General features: G+C 44.6%; 2 protein-coding genes across 17 annotated transcripts in view; one reads left to right on the top strand and one right to left on the bottom strand.

The window, feature by feature from the left end:
- Positions 1-4,827, top strand: part of PANK2 (pantothenate kinase 2) — a 29,121-nt gene extending 24,294 nt beyond the window's left edge. For all 11 annotated transcript variants that reach the window (XR_015139371.1, XR_015139372.1, XM_086333376.1 and 8 more), the window contains 2 exons: positions 378-503; positions 4,373-4,827. Coding sequence is in view for 9 of the 11 variants with exons in the window: in XM_086333376.1 (XP_086189502.1) it covers positions 378-503; positions 4,373-4,423 (177 nt within the window). In the remaining 2 variants the exon portion in view is untranslated. The remainder of the gene's footprint in view (positions 1-377; positions 504-4,372) is intronic.
- Positions 4,828-8,015: 3,188 nt separating this feature from the next.
- RNF24 (ring finger protein 24) overlaps positions 8,016-20,645 on the bottom strand; it is a 115,671-nt gene continuing 103,041 nt past the window's right edge. For 3 of the 6 annotated variants that reach the window (XM_086333386.1, XM_086333385.1, XM_086333388.1), the window contains 2 exons: positions 14,764-14,821; positions 8,016-13,966 (listed from right to left, as the gene is read on the bottom strand). In XM_086333386.1, the coding sequence (XP_086189512.1) occupies positions 13,641-13,966; positions 14,764-14,821 (384 nt within the window). In that variant the 3' untranslated portion in view covers positions 8,016-13,640. Of the gene's footprint in view, positions 13,967-14,741; positions 14,822-16,232; positions 16,427-20,645 lie in introns of those variants that run through there. The other 3 variants (XM_086333387.1, XM_086333391.1, XM_086333389.1) reach the window with 2 other exon arrangements.

The raw sequence follows: 20,645 nt of genomic DNA on the forward strand, positions 1-20,645 counted from the left end.
GTGTGTGTAATATTTTCTCTTATAATTTGCCTGTGTGTTACTTTTCTTCTTTGAATTGGTCTTAGTATTTTTTTTTTAACTTATCTGTATAAAATTTTGTATTAAATTGTAGTTATAGTTTGTCATGTTAATTCAAATGCTTTTCCTAATCTTTATTCTCCTGTGACATTTTCTGGCATGCTTTGAAGTGGGTTTAGAGTTGTCTGGGGCTCAAATTTAAGTAGCCCTGGATCAACCGAAGTAAATGTAAACACTTTTTTTGGATCAGCAGTCAACTAACTAACAGAAACTATGTACATGACACCGCCTTTGGGGTAGCTTTTATGAGAAAGCAGAAATTAGCATGAAAACTAATTGCCTTTTTTTGATGTGCTCAGAACATTAACCAGGTGGTATTTGTTGGAAATTTCTTGAGAATTAATACGATCGCCATGCGGCTTTTGGCATATGCTTTGGATTATTGGTCCAAGGGACAGTTGAAAGCACTTTTTTCGGAACATGAGGTAAGCAGAGTTATTTCCTGTGACATGTTACCTTCACAAAGGGCATGCTGTTCACGCTATGCTGGAATTTAAAGCAGTACTTATTGTTTCTGTACTTGTATAATATGGTTAACTTTGTTCATGTTCAAAAGCTGTTTCTACCTGATTTAACGTAAGGTAAATATTTGGTTAATTTCATTGTGAGCTTTAGCAATTTTAAAGAAGAAAGTCTTGACAAACATCCAGCAATATTCCTGATGCCATTTTCTTTTCTGAACCATCCTTTGTATTTTCCCTGTTGCAGTTTGTACTTACGTTGTAAGTGTACTTAACTCTGAGTTCTTTTTTCATTTTTCGATGTCAGTTTTTATCATGTTAATATAGTTCTTGTGCCAATTATTTTATTTAAGATGTATGTCCTCAAACCAACTCCATCAGTAAAAAGCATTCCAGGATTAGAGCCACACATTGTAAGAACTTAACACATAGGCTATGTGAAAAAGAATACTTGAATTGCTCAACCTGATATCCTATTTTGGAAAGTGTCTTTCTGATTTGAGGAACAGTAAAACCAGAGCTATGAAAGGGACTTTGTCTTTCCTCCCCTTGGTTTTGGGGCAGTTGGACTCTTTCAAGTGTTAAAGTGGATTGTAGATAGTGTTAGCATGAACACTTCTCAAAATTGTGTTTGCATACTTATTTTATGATATGAACCCTTTATGATTGGTTTTCCTTTCTGGCTAGCCTGTTTGCTGTTTGTCCTTGTATTTTCCATTTTCGTTTAGGCCTCTGGCTCTAATGTTGATCTCTGTACTTGTGGAGCTCTGATTATTTTAGGTTCTCTGAGTCATGAAATATACTCCTGCCTGCACAGTGAAGTCATTGTGATTACTGTTGTGAAAGCTTTGTATAGATTGTTTTCAAGCCTTTCTTTTTCATTGTTCACTATTCTCATCTTAACACTTCTTGGCTTGTAACAACCTCTGTCTTTTACTAGATAGTAGCTTGGGTCTGGAGTGGAACTCAGTATAATGGCTACCTTTATCCCTTCTTGTGTTGTAAAATAAAACCCAGATATAGAATATCATGTAAAATAAAGTGTGTAACTACCTGTTATGACTCTGCATTTCCCCTGCAGGAGGCTCTGGTTTAATCCCTGAATTGGGAACTAAGTCTGCATGCTGCAGGGCATGGCCAAAAATTTAATAATAAAGTGAACGCCCTTGACTTCTGTCCTCTGGCTGTGGCTGAGGGTTTCTGAGTGTTGTGGAGTCTTGCTCAGCTGTGTCCTCCTACAGTTTCTGACTTTGTCGTAACATGTCTGTGTGGGCGCTTTTTTTTTTTTTAATTTATTTTTAATTGAAGAATAATTGATTTACAGTATTGTATTGATTTCTACCATACACGAACATGAATCAGCCATCGGTGTACGTATGTGCCCTCCTTGAACCTCCTCCCACTTCCCATCGCTCTAGGCTGTCACAGAGCACAGTGGGAGCTCTCTGAGTCACACAGCAATTACCCTGGCAGCTTTACATGTTTGTCCTGCTCTCCCCACCCCAGCCCCCGTCCACACATCTGTTCTCTGCATCTGTGTCTCTGTTGCTGCCCCGCATATAGATTCATCAGTACCACCTTTCTAGTTTCTATATATATGCTTTAATATGCAATATTTGTTTTTTCTCGTTCTGACTTCAGTCTGTATAATAGGCTCTAGGGTCATCTACCTAATTAGAATCGACTCACATGTGTTCCTTTGTATGGCTGAGTAATATTCCATTGTGTATATGTATGTGTATATGTACCACAGCTTCTTTATCCATTCGTCTGTTGGTGAACATCTGGGTTGCGTCCATGTCCTAGCTATTGTAAATAGTGCTGCAGTGAACATTGGGTTCACTCTCAGTTCTGGTTTCCTTAGGGTATTTGCCTCGTAAGGGGATTTCATATGGAAATTTTATTCCTAGTTTTTTAAGGAATCTCCATACTGTTCTTTATGGTGTTTGTATCAATATAAATTTTCACCAACAATGCAAGAGGGTTCCCTTTTCTCCACACCCTCTCCAGCATTTATTGTGTGTAGACTTTTTGATGATGGGCATTCTGACTTGTGTGAGGTGATAGGTATCTCATTGAAGTTTTGATTTGCATTTCTCTAAAAATGAGTGATATTGAGCATCTTTTCATGTTCTTGTTAGCCATCTGTTTATGGCTATGGCTATGTATGTCTTCTTTAGAGAAATGTCTTTTTAGGTCTTTTTCCCACTTTTTGATTGGGTTGTTTGTTTTTCTGATACTGAGTTGTATGAGCTGCTTGTATATTTTGGAAATTAATTCCTTGTCAGTTGTTTCCTTTGCTATTATTTTTTCCCATTCTGAGGGTTGTCTTTTCACCTTGTTTATAGTTTCCTTTGCTGTGCAAAAGCTTTTAATTTTTAAATTTTTGTTTATTTTAGTTTTGTTTTTATTTCCATTACACTACGAGATGGGTCATAGAAGACCTTGCTTTGATTTATGTCATCGAGTGTTCTGCCTATGTTTTCCTCTAAGAGTTTTATAGTTTCTGGTCTTACGTTAAGGTCTTAATCCATTTAGAGTTTATCTTTGTGTATGGTATTAGGAAGTGTTCTGATTTCATACTTTTACACATAGCTGTGCAGTTTTCCCAGGACCACTTTTTGAAGAGACTGTCTTTTCTCTATTGTGTATTCTTGTGGCTGCTTTTTCTTTTAAAGCCAAGAAATAGAGTGAAAGGGCAGGCCTCTCTTGTGTGGGCGCATGCTCTTTGGAGAAGCTTTTCTTGGAAAATAGACAGAACCTTAGTTATTTATAGTGTTTCAGAGGCTCACCATGTGCTCTTCTCTTCCACAGCAGGTCTTTCAGGATCTTCCCACTCCCTTTGTGTTCACTTCTCTCTGGCAGTGCTTTACCGTGTGATCGCATCCTTTGGAGACTGACAGATCCTGTATCATTGTACGATTATTCTCTGTTACTGGCAGTTCCTCTCTCCCAGTTTTGTCTCATTTTCTGTTTTCTTTTTAATTTATTCACGTCCTGGTTGTTTTTGACCTCGATTGCTTACTTCAGGAGATGGTCCAGCATGGTCTTCTTCAGCCGCTGCTTCTCTGTCTCACGTTTCTGCCTTCCCCTCCGGTGCCTCTGTTCTTCAGATGTTGCTCCTGACCTCACCCGTCTCTACATGGTGCCTGAGGGTTCTGTTGTCCTGGCTGCTGCCCCGCTCCAGATCTAGACATCTGGTGGGTGAGGCTGCTTGGCTGCCTAGGGTACCTCAGCTTTGCACATCCTGTATGGAGCCCCCTTCCTTGCTCTCTACATCTCTTGCTCCTGTGTCTTTGTTCTCAGGGGTGGTGTGACCGGATGTGGGGGAGGGACCTCAGCCTCCCTGCCACCCTCCTTCTCTTCTTAGGCCAAGTCTTGAACCCATCCCACCCCATTCTTTGCTCTCCACCTCCAGCCCAACAGGGCCCTCACCCTCAGTGTCCCTGCTCCTCCTACATTGCACTTCATATCTCATCTTCCCTTCATTCTGGAATTGTCTTGAAATGCTCCAGGCCCCCATTGCTTCTCATCGCCTCATTCCCCAGGAGATGGCCCAGGTACTCTCTCTTAACCAGAGGTAATGGCCACTGTGGGCCTCAGAGCTTGTGGGGCCCCACTGAGGGCTCTGGTCTGATGTGCCAGAGTGCCCTCCTCTGCCTGGGAGCTCCTCAGAACTTCTCTGCTGGCCTTGGGCTCAGGAAAATGGGCATCAGGAAATGAGTGGCAGGAATTAAGGGCCGTTGTTGGCTTTAATACTAGTAATCATATTTATGGTAGTATAAGTAAGTCTAAGGAGAATTGCTCTTATTTTTCTTTCTTTTTGTTTTCAGGGTTATTTTGGAGCTGTTGGAGCACTCCTTGAGCTATTGAAGATCCCCTGACTGTTACCTGGGGAGGGGTTCCTGGAACCTTCCACAATGGGATCTGTGGATGGACTCTTTTTTTAAGACTTACTCAGTTTTATGATTGTCTACTACCTGAATCAAAGCGAGAAAGGACAAGTGTATTTTTCTAAGACATCAAGATAAATTCTTAAAAATTCAGTCTGAACTAATAACCAGTAAGGAAATATATATGTATTAAAAAAAAAAAAAAAGTGGACCATGTCGGTGAGGATTCTCTGTATTTAAGTTGCTCTTCAGTATAGCTTTGTTCAACTTGCTGTGTAGTTTTGAAATTCAGCATCACTCAGTGGAGCCACTTCGGGAGAGAGCTGTTCTTTGTTCAGCTGGCTTTAGTTTTGTGTCGTGTTGAATTTGGTAAATATAAGGCAAGCAACTCTGTATTATAGTCTAATCATACTTTTTGTCAGTGTGGCCTTGGAGAGTGTCGTCTTTGTGTTAACTTCGGTGTGTATAACCTTGTGTGAACACTGAAAAACTTTTCAAGGTTCTGCAAACTTCCTGGGTAGATGAATTCTTAATTCTGTGCCTGTAACTTTTAACAAGGTACTTTTGGAAGGGCAGTTCCAGGTTGTTTACACTGTAGATCCTGGGAAGGTCTGTTTGGAATGACAGGACTTCTCCCCTGGGCAGGATTTCCTTGGGTATTGCACAGATTATGGATGTGACAGAAGTGAGTAAGCTAGTAGAAAAAGCATATCTGAAAGGGCCAGACAGAAAAACAGAAAGGGCCACTAGTGTTGACATCTTTTCAGGGAATGGGGGGAGTCTGGTTATTTCAGGCCAGTAGAAAGGGAGGAATGGAGCTGTCCATCGATTAGCCCATGGAGAAAGGGCGGGGCTTCTACTCCTTGCCTTGTGCTTGCCTGAAACTGCCTGGGAGTTTGCCTCAGTTGGATATAGTAGCGGAGGGGTTGTATGTGGGAGGCTCAAAAGGCTGCTTGAGGAGAGGCAGATTTTTAGATGGAGTCTTGGTGGAGGTTGACTTTGAATTTTTTGTTTCTGCTGTGCAAAATGATTTAAAAACCTCCTTGGAGAGAGAGCAACATTTGTATCTCATTTTGGTATTATTTGGTGCCTGCATCCCTGCTGAAGGCAATGAAGGTTTTATATAAAGCAGCCTTTGAAACAGAAGGAAACTCCAAGGCTCTCTTGGCCTCTTCGTGCCCCTTGGCTTCAGGCGAGGAGACTGGCCTGGGAGGGACCACATATGGGAGGCAATGTTCCAAGGGACAGAGGGGCACAGGAGAGTGGGGTTGGATCACTGAGGGAGGAGGGAGTTTGACCCCACAGTCCCCTCCCTCTCTTGGCTGTTGTCGAGAGTCATGGTCTGCCCACCTGCAGGGAGGGCACAGCCTGCGCGGGGTCAGCCCAGCGCCGTTTCCCAAGGGTGGCCACCTTGCACACTTTCCTGGGCACGTGCAGGTGGTGGTGCTGCTGGCTAGGGCAGGCTGTGGAGCTGGAGGGACACTGGGGGATGGGAACTGCCGCCCAGGGCCATGTGATTAGCTTCCTCTGTTGCTGCTGCCCCTCCTGGGCCTCAGCCTGAGTCACCTCCAGTCTTGTCCTTCTGCCTTCTGCCCATTCCAACCATGGGCTTGTAGCCCCAACTTCCCCCCACGGCCACCAGAGTCAGTGCCACCACCCACTCACTGGTACCATAGTCATGCTTTTCAAGCCCCTTGCACGCCAGACCCTCTTTCCTACTTCCACCGGGCAGAGGAAGGGAGCCTGAGTAAGCCTGGTTGCTGCCCGTGGATACCGAGGTTGGCCTCTGAGGCCTCGTGGGGTCCTGCCTTTTCTCCTTGGACTTACCGTGTTCGTGAGGCTGTGCCAGTGCTTTTTGTGGGTCATGTCATGCAGCCCTTGTCATCCCCACCATCTAACAGAAGAAGGCACCTGCCGAAAGTCACACATTTAGGATCCGACAGAGCCCCCTTTCCTCTTACGCCTTGCAGTTGCCTTCCACCTCCATGGATTCACCACTTCCTGCTCTGGAGAAACTGCTTCTGTGGCTACACTTTGTACTTCTGATTAGCCGATCCTTTTACTATAGCGAATCTCATTGCTAAATCTGATGGACATTTCATGTTCTCATCTTTAGTTCTATCATTGCAGTCCACACTTGCTTTTCCTTCTATCTCCTACGCCACTTTATCTCTGCCAGTTTATTCTCCACTGAAGACAGAGATCGCCAGCTCTCAGGCTAAATCCTGGATCTACTTAAGCAGATATCACTCACTTTGATTTCCAGGGTAGCATGTCTGGCCTAGTCCTTTCCTCTAAGCTCATCTCAAGGCAGTGACTGCCCTTTTCCTTTGCCCCCTTCCCCCTTTTCTTCTGTATTTCCAGGTCATCTTTACACAGAAATGTCTCCATCCTCTCCCCTGAACCTCTGGCAGCATCTTCTCCCAGTTACTGCTACTTCACTGACTCCAGTTTGTAAGATGCGTGGATGCTCAATCTCTCTTCACCACAGGCACCACCCTGATCTAAACCACTGCCCTGTCTCATCTCAGCAGTTATCCCTTCCAGTCTGCCAGCCTGGGTAGCCTGAGGGTCTCACCCCACACTCCCCCACTAGAGGCAGTGGGGGTGGTAGTGGCTGTAATAATGGTCCAGGTGTGAAAGGAAGGTGGGCAGCGTAAGATGGGAGCAGTGTATGGTCAGGTAGAGAGAGGTGCTTTGGTGGGTTTAGAGATGTGGAGATTGGAAGCGGGGGAAGGAGGTTCTGTGAGGGTACTTAGGCTTGCTGGCGGGGCTTGATCTTGGGCTGCCTGAATTTTGATGCCAAATAGGCAGCCGGATATTTAGGTTGGGGACAATAGACCTGAGAATGATGTGCGTGTAGGTGGGGATTTAGTGAGTCCTAAGGTAGAGTGATGGAACCAGAGATGGGCGGAGGAGGACAGGGCTGCAAAGAACATTGAAGAGGGGACTAGCGCAGGTGGCCCATGGCTCAGGAGACTGGAGGAGAGAGGAACCCTGCAGGCACTTCCACTAGGAGGAGGTTTCAGAGTTGGCACAGATTTGGTTGCAGGTCATGGATGACCGTGAGGGGAGCAGTTTCCCTGAAGCTGTGGAGCCAAAGCTGAGCTGTGCAGAGGTCCTAGGGAGTGAGGGTTGGTGAGTAGAAACAGTAGCTGCCACAGGATGGCTTTGGACTGAGATTTTGTTTCTCCGCCAACAGAATAGTTGGCATTTCCAGGCCTGGGATATAGCTAGAGGAGTGAGGTGTGGGCTAGTTCCACCACTGCAACCCTCCTGAGTACTGGCGTCCACATTCGGGAGACTCCTTGACTGTGTCCCCCCACATCTCCGGTGCTGAGGCCAGGGTGGCAGGGAGCCCTTGGCCTCTCTGCCTTCTCCCTTGCTGTGGCCTGATGCTGTACTACTTATCCCTGACTGGCACCCCACACCACAAGGAGACAGGCTGGCGGCTCTCTCAGTCACCTGTTGCTGGTGATCAGTTCCATTTGTTCAGAAGCACTTACCTTGACTTTATAGCTCTTGCCACATGGGCTTAAAGGGGATGTGGGTGACCAAGGGTATGTATGTGCTTAGCACAAAGTATTTTTAAAATCTGCTTTTTATTTACATTTAAGTCAATTACATGCATGTTTTATTTTTTAAATGAGTAATTAGCAAAATGCATTAAAGTTTTAAAATAGCAATTAAATATACAAAAATATATAGCTTATAAAAAAACCGCAAATGTTTAAAAATATTCTGCTGCAGAATTCATAGTGTACAAACATGTCTATGAAACCTGAGGCTCAGCGTTTCATAAACTTTTTTTTGAAGGAGTTATACAATATCTAGTGAGTAAACCCCAGTAGGCTTAAAACTACAAGACTAATATCCCCTCTTTCTGGCAAAGATCTGTCAAGAGACCGAGAGAGGACAGTTCAGGAACACTTTCTTGGAAGACTGAGCTATCATCAGGAAAGAAACACTAGCCCCATCTTATTCTCCTGTTCTGGGCCTGAGAGGGAAGGATGGATGGAGGGATGGTGTGCACCTGGCCTGAGATGCAGATTTTCCAGGCTTGTACTAGCTCAGGGAACTGTGAGGGGCTTCATCGAAGTATAGCCAAGGCCCTTGACGCTGGTAGGTATGTGTCTCTGGAGCAGGGAGCCCCTGACTGTATAGCCACAGAAGTGATTTCTGGGTTGGTAAGCCACATGTGCTGATGCTTGGTCTAAAAGTGGAATAAAACTCTGCATCTTGCAATAACAATTCAGGCTCTGAAGCTGAACTGGAACAATAACAGATTTACTGAATAAGCCCCTCTATTTTCCTCCTCATGTTCCAATCAAATGGAAGCACATTCTGTGGCACACGGGAGCCTACATTAAGACACTAAAGGAACGTGGCCCAGCATTTTCCAGTTAGCAACTGCAGATTTCATCAGAATTGAGACACATTCATCTCCTTTGCTCAAATTCCTAAATACTAATAATGAAAGAGGTTCACCGATAGAAGAAGGGTGGTTTCACACATAGTTCCTTTCCAAATTTCTGGTCACAGGCTTAAGTTACACTTTTAATCCAGTGAATCCCTGGGCTGCTGCTGTGGGTGGCAGGATAGGGGAGGTGGGTAAAGAATGAGAGGCACAGGTCCCTGCCCCTCTCCCCAAGGGCTGCCTGGAGGAAGAATCTTTAACTTTGATCTGCAGAGGGAAGAATGAACTTAAAAAAAATTGGTGGGGTAATTTCTCATTGACTGGAAAAAATGTTGGGCGAGGAGAAAGTTCTGTGGGAACATTTGCTTTTTAGTGTGTGCATAGAGTTGGGAGGGAAAGGGAATAGGTTCACGAACTTGAACATTCAGCTATACGGCAGCTGACCACCTATTTGCTTAGCAACATTTGAGATATCTGCCCCACAAAACGAATTGCTCAGCCTGCTGCTCCAAGTCCCGCCTCTCAGAAACATGGGTTTGCATAAGAAACCATGGCAGTTGTAGCCAGATGTCACTGCTGGGCTGTCAGTCCTCGCTGGAAACTGGATTGGGGGCTGGGGTGGGCCTGCAGCCTGTGCTGCCGCTGACTTTGCTCTCCCCAGTGCAGGGGGCCCGGGTTCAGTTCCTGGTCGGGGAACTAGATCCCACATCCCACGTCGGGGGAAAGGAAAAAAAAAATGGTTGTGCTCTCTTGTTATTTGGGCATCTGTAGTTAGGGTCAGGGAGGGACTGTAGTTCGATTTGTGTAGGAAATGAAGATTTCATCATGCTGCAATCAGTGGAAAATATGCCTTATTAAAAAGGAATGTGATTACAAAAACATCCCCCAATTCTGGCTCACCTTTTACAGATATTCTGACTTCTGGGATGGGTCTTCCCATGACTGGGAATGGTTCTTGAGTAGTACTTGTCTGGTATTACATAAGTGGAAAAATAAAAAATTATACACATACAGTTGATTCTTGAACAAGATGGATTTGAACTAAGGTCTACTTACACATGGATTTTTTTCAATAAATACATTCTACACGGTCCAAGGTTGGTTGAATCCACAGATGCAGAACCACCGATACGGATAGCTGACTGTCAGGTTACATGCAGGCCATACAGAGTGTCAGCACACCTAACCTCTTTTGTTCAAGAGTCAGCTGTGTATATATAGATACATATACACACACACATACCTACACACATGTACGTGTGTGTGTACTTGCTTGTATATGCATGAACGAACTCTGGAAGGTTCACAAGGAACCAACTAATAGTGTGTACTCAAGGGGTGGGAAACTTGGCTTACTGGAGTTCAGGAATGCAAGGACGACTTAACTTTATGATTTGTGAACCACGTGAAGGGATTACCTATTCAAAGAATTTAGAAGGAATATTCAGCGCTGAGCGAAACCACATTGAGCACAGTGGGCAAAGGTAAATGGAAATGACTGGGGCAGATCAGGAGGGGAAAGGGAAGGGAGCCAGGTGAACTGGGGCTCAGTGGAGAGCCCCTAAATCTCAGGAGGCTTTCAGCTGTGGTTTCTATCAGGACAACAGGGGAGTCCCATGTGGCCAGCATGATGATGTCACTTAGTAGCACCAGCTCCTGTGACCCCCCAGGCCTGCCTGCTGGGCTCCAGACATGGTAGTCCCCATAAGGGCTGGTGGGGACACCCTTAGTACACACTCCTGGGTGAGCAGCTAAGGAAACAGGCTTTGAGAGGCTAACTTGTAGAAAGGCACATGGCTAGTGAGTGGCAAGGGGGTGGCTGAACCTGAGCAGCTTTTCTGTCCAGAACTCTGGGGATGTCTCCTCGTGTGCATTTCATACTTCCCAGAAAACCTCTCAGAAACAGTTACTGTAGTTGTTAAGTAACTTAGAGTGGAATCAGGCCTAGAAGATGATAGGCTTTGGAATAGGGATGTGGAAAGAAAGGATCTTTGTTAAGAACAGGGCCTTTAGCCACGGTGGGAGGTCCTCAGTATCCCTCAGCACAGAACTCTGCATGGGCCACCTGCTCCTATCTGACCATTACTTTCTTGGCCTGACCAAATCTCTGTACCTACTCAGCCAGGAATCAGGTCAGGCTGGTTTTGTTTCCTGTTCCTGCAGCCAGCTGAATTCAGCTGTACCCCTAGTAACAACTAGATAATGATTGACCCACCCGTGGAGTTGAGTTGAGGCTAAGTTCTGCTCCTCTAGCCCATGGTACACAAGCCACACCCAACTCTGAGCTGCTTAAGACATGTTAAGACTAAGTTATAAAACCACGTCACCTGCCAGCGGCCCCAAAGCAGACCAGAGTCCTCACAGATTAACAAAAGGTGAATAACTCATGGAGATAGATCTGGACAGCACAGCCTCACTGTCTCACTGAGCCTGATCAAAGAGTATTAAGGAATCTTTAACTTCCTTAATAATGGAGATTTGACCTTGTCCTTCACATAAAACTGATTTTAATCAGAATTGAAGATGTAAATTAAACCCTGGCCACTCTGTTACAGCAGTGCAGCCCAGTTAAGTCCTGGAGGAGGACCTAGATGTGGGGAGCAAACATTTGTGTTGCGTTGTTTGGAGGCATAAGAACTCATGAGTGACACTGGCCAGGTGACACAGTAGGACACTAAGCCAGGAAAGGGACGCTGACTACTAGCAGAGTGAACACTCAAGCACGTCAGTGTCAAGCCCCACCTTAGTGGAAGAGCTGAGTTTTTAAAAGCCCTGCATGTTCACAAATGCTGAGATTACTACAAATACAGGGACTTCGTGAGTCTGTCTCCTTGGTACTGATACACTGAAATCCTGTGAAAGCTGTGAGATGAAAATAATTTGCAAGCACAGAACACAAGAATTCCTCCTCTGAAGGGAAAAATTCTTTTTCCTATTGGAACTTTATAACGAAGATGTGACATTTGTCCCAAGGCTGTTACATGAAAACGGTGAGTGTTGGCTATTAATGAGGCAAGTCCAGAAGCAAGCCTGCCTCTGACATCTGTCACTGAAAACATGTCACTGGAAACTGAGTGCTTCCCAGCATTCACCTCTACTGTGCTACAGTGAGTGCAGAAACAGAGTGAAAGTACGAGTGTGCAAATAGCTCTTTGCATGGGCGCCAGACAGGCTAATAAGGCTTTCATATAAAACTATTCCACACTTCCCTTGCCCTGTTTAAAGAAGCAGTCCAGTTGGCATACCACAAATAGGTCACATAGGGTACAGCCAATTCTGACCAATGGATTTGTAATTTTCCAAACTGGATTCTGCCCAGCACTTTTCTAGGCTAATGGGAATTTTCCTCTTCATCTGATCCCAGCCATCTGAGCCAAGGATAGGTTCCCTCTCCCATCCTAAGAGAGTAGAGGCTGGATTCCAAAAATATTCCTGGAGACATTCCCTGAACAGAGTAGCAAAGTTTCCTCCACCCCCGCTCCGTGTCATACACGCTGCATTTCCCATGAGAAGCTGCCCCTATTCGCACCTGTTGGGTGGAGCAGAGGCAGCGCTGTTGAGGAGGCCACCCCTAAAATGGAAGGAGGTGGAGAGCAGGGCTGTGGAAGAGAACTTGCTGTCTGAGCCAATGCTGCTTCACATAGTGAACCTATAAAGTAGTCATGAATCCTGCTGGACTCAGTCATTTCTAGAAAAGTAGGACAAAGAACCAAAGAGCAGCATGCGTTTTTCTCCTATAACGACACTCAGTTATCGTAGTCTGAATACTGAGGCACAGGCCAACGATGAATAGCCCTGCAGGAGCTTCCTGAAACTACAATTGCAAGTGCATCCCTGGCTTCAGAATTACATTGGGATCTTATTTGCGATGCTTTAAATAGTTAAAATGTCAACGACAGGCATTTTCTCTTGAGGAGAGACAGACAGGGAAGGGAAGGGAGGGAAGAGAACAGAGGGCAGGACAAGGAGAGGCAAGGGGTTAGCAGCCTCCCCAGCTCAGCAAGGCCAGGAGGACTGGCCATTATCAGAGAGATGCTCCTTTCCGGAGCCATGGGAAGGGCTCACAGCAGCTTCCTACTGGGGCAGTGGGCCAAGACTAGCAGCTACACTGGAGCCACGTTGTATATGTGGGGATGTGGGCAGCACCCTGGGGTGCTCGGGTCATACAGGGACAGCATGGGCTCAGAGACCCACCCCCTGCTGGGGCTCCTGATGGTGGCTTGGCTGTGCCTCACTGGTGAGTAGGAGGGGAAATAAGAGGAAATGGCTTTTGACCAGACCTTTCCAAGCATGTGTACTGTTTTTAGCTCAGATGATTGGATAAGCAAATGTGGACTTGAGGAAGAATCAGTGGTGGCAGCCACTGCTGCTTTGTTGTAACCAAGCCCCTGGTTTCCAAGATGGCCTTACCAAAGGAACGTAATGTGAGTGGCCTTGTTGACACTGCCTCTGGCACTGCAGCCGGCTGTGCCTGGGCTGAGGTAACCGCTGTTTTCACTTGGCTTAGAGGCTGCTGGGAGGGTTTGCTGCTGCAAAGGTGTGCAGGGTCTGCAGAGAAGCTCGTGTGTCCCCAGGGTGTGTGTGTGGGGGGGAGGGTAGGGGCTTTAAAGACCTGCCTTCAGTTCCTTTCTGAAACACTTGGGTTTATCTTCCCTTCTGGTTGATAAAGATTCATCCTGGCGTGGAGATGAGTGTCTGGGAGACAGAATGTAATGGAGTTAGCAAGAGATCCTCATGAGGTTTCTTGAACCAAATTGCGGGCTCATCCATTCCTCTTGGCACGGGGTAGTGTCAGAGTACTTTGGTTGTCACAAGACCCAGAAGTCTGGGTTCCCAGCCTAGCTGGCCCGAGAGTTCTTCATGAGACAAAGGGAGCAGCAGCTGGTGCCCTAGGTAGAGCAGCCAACACAGAGACCACTTGTGTTCCTCCCAGCTCTGCTCCTCCCAGATCCTGCAACAGTTTGATCCTTGTGGTGAGCTATACAATGTTCTCCGCCCCGGGGAGGGGTCCCTGTAGGGGTCCACGGTCCTGCTTACTGTGCAACTGGGCCAGCTGCAGAACTGGCATGTTGCACAGTGGACATACTTTGCGAACTTCCAGCCATTTGATAAGGCACCTGCAGAATGAGACACCACAAGAGGCAAGATGTCAGTCCGTGTCTGTGGCACCACCTGCCCACACACCTCACATGCTGAACATTTTGGAAACCCAGATCTGGGGAGCAGAGTCAACAGCCAGGTCCCGAAGGGCCCTACCACTGGGTGGAGAATGCATTTCATTCTCTGGAGGAACCAGAGACTCCAGTTTTCCAAGAAGCTACAGTCAGCATACATCCTCAGTCCATGACTTCTTAAAGAATGAAGTACACTGAGGAGGGTGGTGGGAAGGAGGGGAGTAAAGTGTTCTAGTACGCATACAAAACATAAAATTGTAAGAGAGGGGGGAGTCTTAAGCATGTCTGTAGGAAAGGGGAAGAGATGGTCCTACACTGCTACTTACACTGACTTATTTATTCTGATTTAAAATAATTATGGTTTTGATTAAACTTTTAGGAAAGGAAATTCTTATTGAAAAGTTCCAGTAAAATAACTTTTTATAGCCTGGGTCTCCAAGGAGGTATGGGCTTGTCTGACTCTGCCTCAAGTCCTGCCTTGGTAGTCACATTTCCATTACCCTGATCCCTCCTAATGTCTGTCTGTCTGTCTCTTCTCTCTTACACACATACACACACATAAATACAAATGCCACTCAGTAGGGTGCTTTCAGCTTTCTACATTATAAACCAGTCATGAAGTCATCAAGCTTGTCTGGCACTGCCCCAAGCCCATGGGTGAGTTGGTCAATGTGCCTCAAACTCAGGTCCTCTTAAATAATCCCACGCCAATACTCACTTTCTGTGGAAGGCATGCTTACATGGACAAATCCCCAACTCATCTCGAGGCTTGAAGTCTTCTAGACACACTGCACAGAGCTGAAAGACAGATTTGCAAATGAGGCAAAGTATCTGCTAAGTCATTCCCCAGGCCAATGTAAAGTGCAGGCCCCTGAGGCCCAGCCATTTGAAGGGACTTCAGTATCCCACAGGTCTGAGTGAAAGAAACAGGATCAAATGGGCAAGGTCTTCTGAAGAAGAGTCTCCTGCTCTTCCTGCACATATCTCAAAATTTGAGGGCAGATGGGAGAAGACAGAAAGCAAGAGGCAGGTTCCTTTACTTCAGTCTATCAGAAGAGTCTGACTTAGGTTTTTTCTTATTAGATAGACTGAACATAATTTTTTGTGCTGTGCCAAGGAGCTGACTTTTTGTAGGAAATGCTCTACCTACTCAGTAGTAGAGCCCCTGAAAGGACTGCTCGGATCCTGAGGCAGGTGCTGGGGCTCTCCTTTTTCTGCTCTTCATAATGTGGAATCTGTAAACCATAGCACAGCCTTCGGTAATACGCTTCTCGTAGTTCCTGGGGTCCCTCACTCTGACACTGTCCTGTCAGTGTCTGTCTTTGTCATATAAAAACTGATTCAAGAGTCACTGAATTTAAACTTGGGAAAATGTGCAGATGGGGCCAGGATTGCTCTGATAGGTGGCTAGCCTCAACTGCTTGGAAAGAAGCCTTATTCAAACCCAGATGCTGGGTTCCAACCACTACTTCTTGAGCACTTACCAGGGCCAAGGGACACCAAGTATCGTCCCATTTACTCAATTTACAGATGGGGAAACAGAAACTCAGAGCAGTAACCATGTTGCCTGGAGGCAATGCAGTTGGTGAGTGCCAGGCCTGGCTGAGGATCCAGGTCTGTAAACACTTTCATTTGCCCAAAGCTTGAACTCCTCCCTGCTTGCTTCCCTGTCCATCTCCAGGGATCCTGGTTAAGCCATCACCATTTCTTGTCCAGACTGCTGACCAGCCTCCCTGTCACCCATTTCTTAACCTATAATATGTAATCCAATATTCTCAGGTTTTGTGACAGGACACGTGGCTCTTTGTGCCCTGTGGCCAGTGCTATGAATGTTGGTCTTCCATCACCCTTCACAGAACTCTCAGGGCCTTGTGTATACAGCAGTCAAGATCTTCACAGGAGGAGGAGAATGGATAAGTGCCTTATCAGCTTGGATTACTGCTGAGACAGCATGAGAGGAGGGAGGAGAGCAGGACAGATGGCTGGCCTCGGCTGGGACACCCAAGCTGTGTAACTTCTGCCATCATGATGCCCCTCAAGCTCTGTTCCTTCATCTGCAGGGTAAGGACATTATGTGCCTCTCCCTCCACCTGAGACTGTCATCATGTCATCAGCTCAGGCTGGGGGCAGGCCTGAGGAGGTAGGAAGGCATTCTACCAATACCAGTTTTTATTCATACTTAAATTGAGTGATGGGAACACTATTTTCAAGCCCATTTTTGTTTTCTGGAGGAAGGTTAAGAACAACCTGTGAGTAAAGATGAGAAACTAGCAGTTTTGGTCTTGGGATGATCTTTTGGGCTTCAGCTTCCCATCTGTAAAGGGGGAATGATGTTCCCACCTCCTACACTGTGTGAACAGGTCCTCTGGCCTTAACATCCAGCTTTCTTCCTGGCATAACCTTCTGAAAAAAAAAAAAAAAATTGAGGACTGCTGGCTCTGCCCTGTAGAGATTCAGTGCTGATCCTACCAAAGGGCAAGACGTTGGATGAGTCATTCATTTTTATTTGGTTATTTTCCCAGAATCCAAAATTAGATTTGTAGCTTTTTCAAATGGAGTTACTATTAATGGCTATTATGTTCTTTTAAAAAAATTCTAAAACCATAGTCACCTGAAAAAAAAGAACAAGATAAACTCTGACATGTTAAGTGCTAAAGGTGACCAGAAGCCAAGGGCAGTCATGATGAAAAAAGCTTAGATCTGACTACTTAGCAGTTCCCTCAAGGGTCCAACTAATTTTACAAATTTACAGATTGTACTTTGCAAATGAGCTTTATTCTGCAGTATTTCAATGAGACTGTTTTTTTTCACTCCGTCTTTTAAAATGGAGATATAATTCATACACCATAATATTCACCCTGTAAAGCATACAGTTCAGTGCATGCTAAGTCACTTCAGTCGTGTCTGACTCTTTGCAACCCCATGGACTGTAGCCCATAAGGCTCCTCTGTCCGTGGTCTTCTCCAGGCAAGATACTGGAGTGGGCTGCCAGTTCCTCCTTAGGGGATCTTCCTGACACAGGGATTGAACCTGGGTCTCCTGCATTGCAGGAAGATTCTTTACTGTCTGTGCTACCAGGGAAGCAATTCAGTAGTGTTTTTGTTTTTTTTTAAATATATTCACAGAGTTGTGCAACCATCACCACTATCTAATTTCTATGTCAGCAAATTTGGAAAACTCAGCAGTGGCCACAGGACTGGAAAAGGTCAGTTTTCATTCCAATCCCAAAGAAGGGCAATGCCAAAGAATGTTCAAATTACTATACAATTGTGCTCATTTCACATGCTAGCTGGTGGCTCAGATGGTAAAGAATCTTCCTGCATTGCAGGATACCTGGGTCGGGAAGATCCTCTGGAGAAGGAAATGGCTACCCACTCCAGTATTCTTGCCTGGAGATCTCCATGGACAGAGGAACTTGGGACTACAGTTCATGGAGTCACAAAGAGTTGGACACAACTGAGCGACTAACACACTCATACATGCTAGCAATGTTATGCTCAAAATCCTTCAAGCGAGGCTTCAGCAGTACATGAACTAAAAACTTCCAGATGTATCAGCTGGATTTAGAAAAGGCAGATGAACCACAGATCAAATTGCCAACATTTGCTGGGTCACAGAGAAAGCAAGGGAATTCCAGAAAAACATCTATTCCTGTTTCATTGACTATTCTAAAGCTTTTGACTGTGCAGATCACAACAAACTGTGGAAATTTCTTTAAGAGATGGGAATACCAGACCACCATCCCTGTCTCCTGAGAAACTTGTATGCAGCTCAAGAAGCAACATTTAGAACCAGACATGGAACAACAGACTGTTTCAAAATTGGGAAAGGAGTACATCAAGACTGTGTATTGTCACCTCACTTATTTAACTTATATGCAGAGTACATCATGTGAAATGCTGGGTTGGATGACTTATAAGCTGGAGTCAAGATTACCGGGAGAAATATCAACAATCTCAGATATACAGATGATGCCACTCCAAAGGCAGAAAGTGAAGAGGAACTAAAGAGCCTCCTGATGACGGTGAAAGAGGAGAGTGAAAAAGCTGGCTTAAAATTCAACATTCAAAAAATAAGATCATGTCATCTGGTCCCATCACTTCATAGCAAATAGATAGGAAAAAATGTAAATAGTGAGAGGCTTTATTTCTGGGGGCTCCAAAGTCACTGCAGATGGTGACTGCAGCTCTGAAATTAAAAGATGCTTGCTCCTTGGAAGGAAAGCTATGACAAACCTAGACAGCATATTCAAAAGCAGAGACATCACTTTGCCGACAAAGGTCCGTCTAGTCAAAGTTATGGTTTTTCCAGTAGTCATGTACAGATGTGAGAGTTAGACCACAGAGAAGGTTGAGCACCAAAGAATTGATGCTTTCAAATTGTGGTGCTGGAGAAGACTCTTGAGATTCCCTCAGACTGCAAGGAGATCAAACCAGTCAATCCTCAAGGAAATCAACCCTGAATATTCATTGGAAGGACTGATAATGTAGCTGAAACTCCAATACTTTTGGCCACCTGATGTGAACAGCCTACTCACTGCAAAAGACCCTGGTGCTGGGAAGGATTGAGAGCATGAGGAGAATGGGGCAACAGAGAATGAGATAGTTGGATAGCATCACCAACTTAATGGACATGAGTTTGAGCAAACTCCAGGAGATAGTGAAGGACAGGGAAGCCTGGTGTGCTGCATTCAGTTCATGGGGTCGCAAAGAGTTGAACATTACTTAGCAACTGAACAACAACAAATAAGCAGTCACTATCCATTCTGCCTTTTCCCCTGGTAACCACTGATTAATTTCCTGGCTTAATGTATTTGTTTATTCTGGTCATTTCAAAATGGACTGGAATCACGAAATGGTGTCATACAACATGTGGTCTGTTGTGTCTACCTCCTTTCACTTAGAATGATACCTTCATGGGTCATCTATATTGCAGCATGAATCAACACCTCATTTTAATGGCAAAATGGTATTCTGTTATATTGAATATACCACCTTTGTTTATCCAGTCATCTGTTGACAGCAACCTGGGTTGTTTCTACCTTTTGGGTATTGTGAATATTGCTCGAAACATTAGTGTACAAGCATCTGTTAGAGTTTTCAGTTCTCTTGGAGTTTTCAGTTAGGAGTAGAATTGCTGGGTCATACGGTAACTCTGTGTTTAAGTTTTTGAGGAACTACTAAACTGTTCTCCAAAGTGGTCAAACCATTTCACATTCCCATCAGCAGTGTATTAGGGCCCCAATCTCTCTGTATCTTCAGGTTATTATATCTTGTTGATTTATATACAGTCTAGATGGTATGAAGAGATACTTTATGTTTGAACTGGATTGCCCTAATGACTAACGATGTGTTTATTGACCATTCATACACCTTCTTTGGAGAAATGTCTTTTCAGATTCTTGGCAATTTTTTAGTTGGGTAATTTTTCTTTTTCTTTTTGAGTTGTATGAGTTTTTTATATATTCTAGACACAAATCCTTTATCAGACAGCCAGCTGATTTTGACAAGGGTTCAAAAGAGTTTCTATGGCAGAAGGATGGCCTTTCGGCAAACGGTGTTGGAGCAACTGGACATCCAGAGGCACCAGAAATATGATAGGATCTCTAAAGCAACCAAAAAAAAAAATGGTAAAGTGGACTTCATCAAATTTAAAAACTTTTGTTCTACGAAAGATCTGTTAGGATAAAAATACTGGGATAAAGTGTTTGCAAATCTTTTTAATTTTTAATTAATGAGTAAATGAATGGCTGTGCTGGGTTTTTGTTGCTGAACATAGGCTTTTCCTAGGTATGGCAAGTGGGAGCTACTCTTTGTTGGGATGCATAGGCTTCTCATTGTGCTGGCTTCTCATGTTGCAAAGCACAGGCTTTAGGTGTGTGAGCTTCAGTAGCGGCAGCACATGGGCCCTAGAAAGCACAGGCTCCTGTAGCTGTGGTACATGGGCTTAGTTGCCCTGCAGCATGTGGAATCGTCCTGGAACCAGGGATTGAACCCACATCCTCTGCATTGGCAGGTGGATTCTTTTTTTTTTTAATATTAAAAAAAATTTTTAATCAGAGGATAATTGCTTTACAATGCTGTGTTGGTTTGTGCCATTCATCAACATGAATCAGCCATAGGTATACATATATCCCCTCCCTCTTGAACCTCAGTAGCACTTATATTCTTAACCACTGAACCACCAGGAAAGTCCCAGATCTTTTTATTTTGTAGGCTTTTTATTATTGAGTTGTAGAAGTTATTTATATATGCTAAATACCAAACTTTTCAGATAAAAGATTTGCAAATATTTCCTTCCTGTGATTTGTCTCTTTACTTTCTTGATAATGTTCTTTGAAGCACAAAAGTTTTAAGTTTTGATGAAGTTCAATTTATCTAGGTTCTTCTTTGACTGCTTGTGCTTTAGGTGTCATACCTAAGAAACCACTGTCTAATCCAAAGCCATGAAGATAGATATTTATGTTTACTTCTAAGAGTTTGGTTATTTTAGTTGTTACATTTAGGTCTTTGATTCATTTTTGAGTTATTTTGTGTATGCTGTGAAGGAGGGCTCCAATTTCATTCTTTTTTTTCTTTTGCAAAAACTTTTATAGTTAAAACCCCCAATATGACTTCTAAGT

The sequence above is a fragment of the Bos grunniens genome, chromosome 13, assembly GCF_055505025.1.
Source record: "Bos grunniens cultivar Pamir isolate PY7600 chromosome 13, Bosgru_T2T1.0, whole genome shotgun sequence".
Classification (NCBI taxonomy): domain Eukaryota; kingdom Metazoa; phylum Chordata; class Mammalia; order Artiodactyla; family Bovidae; genus Bos; species Bos grunniens.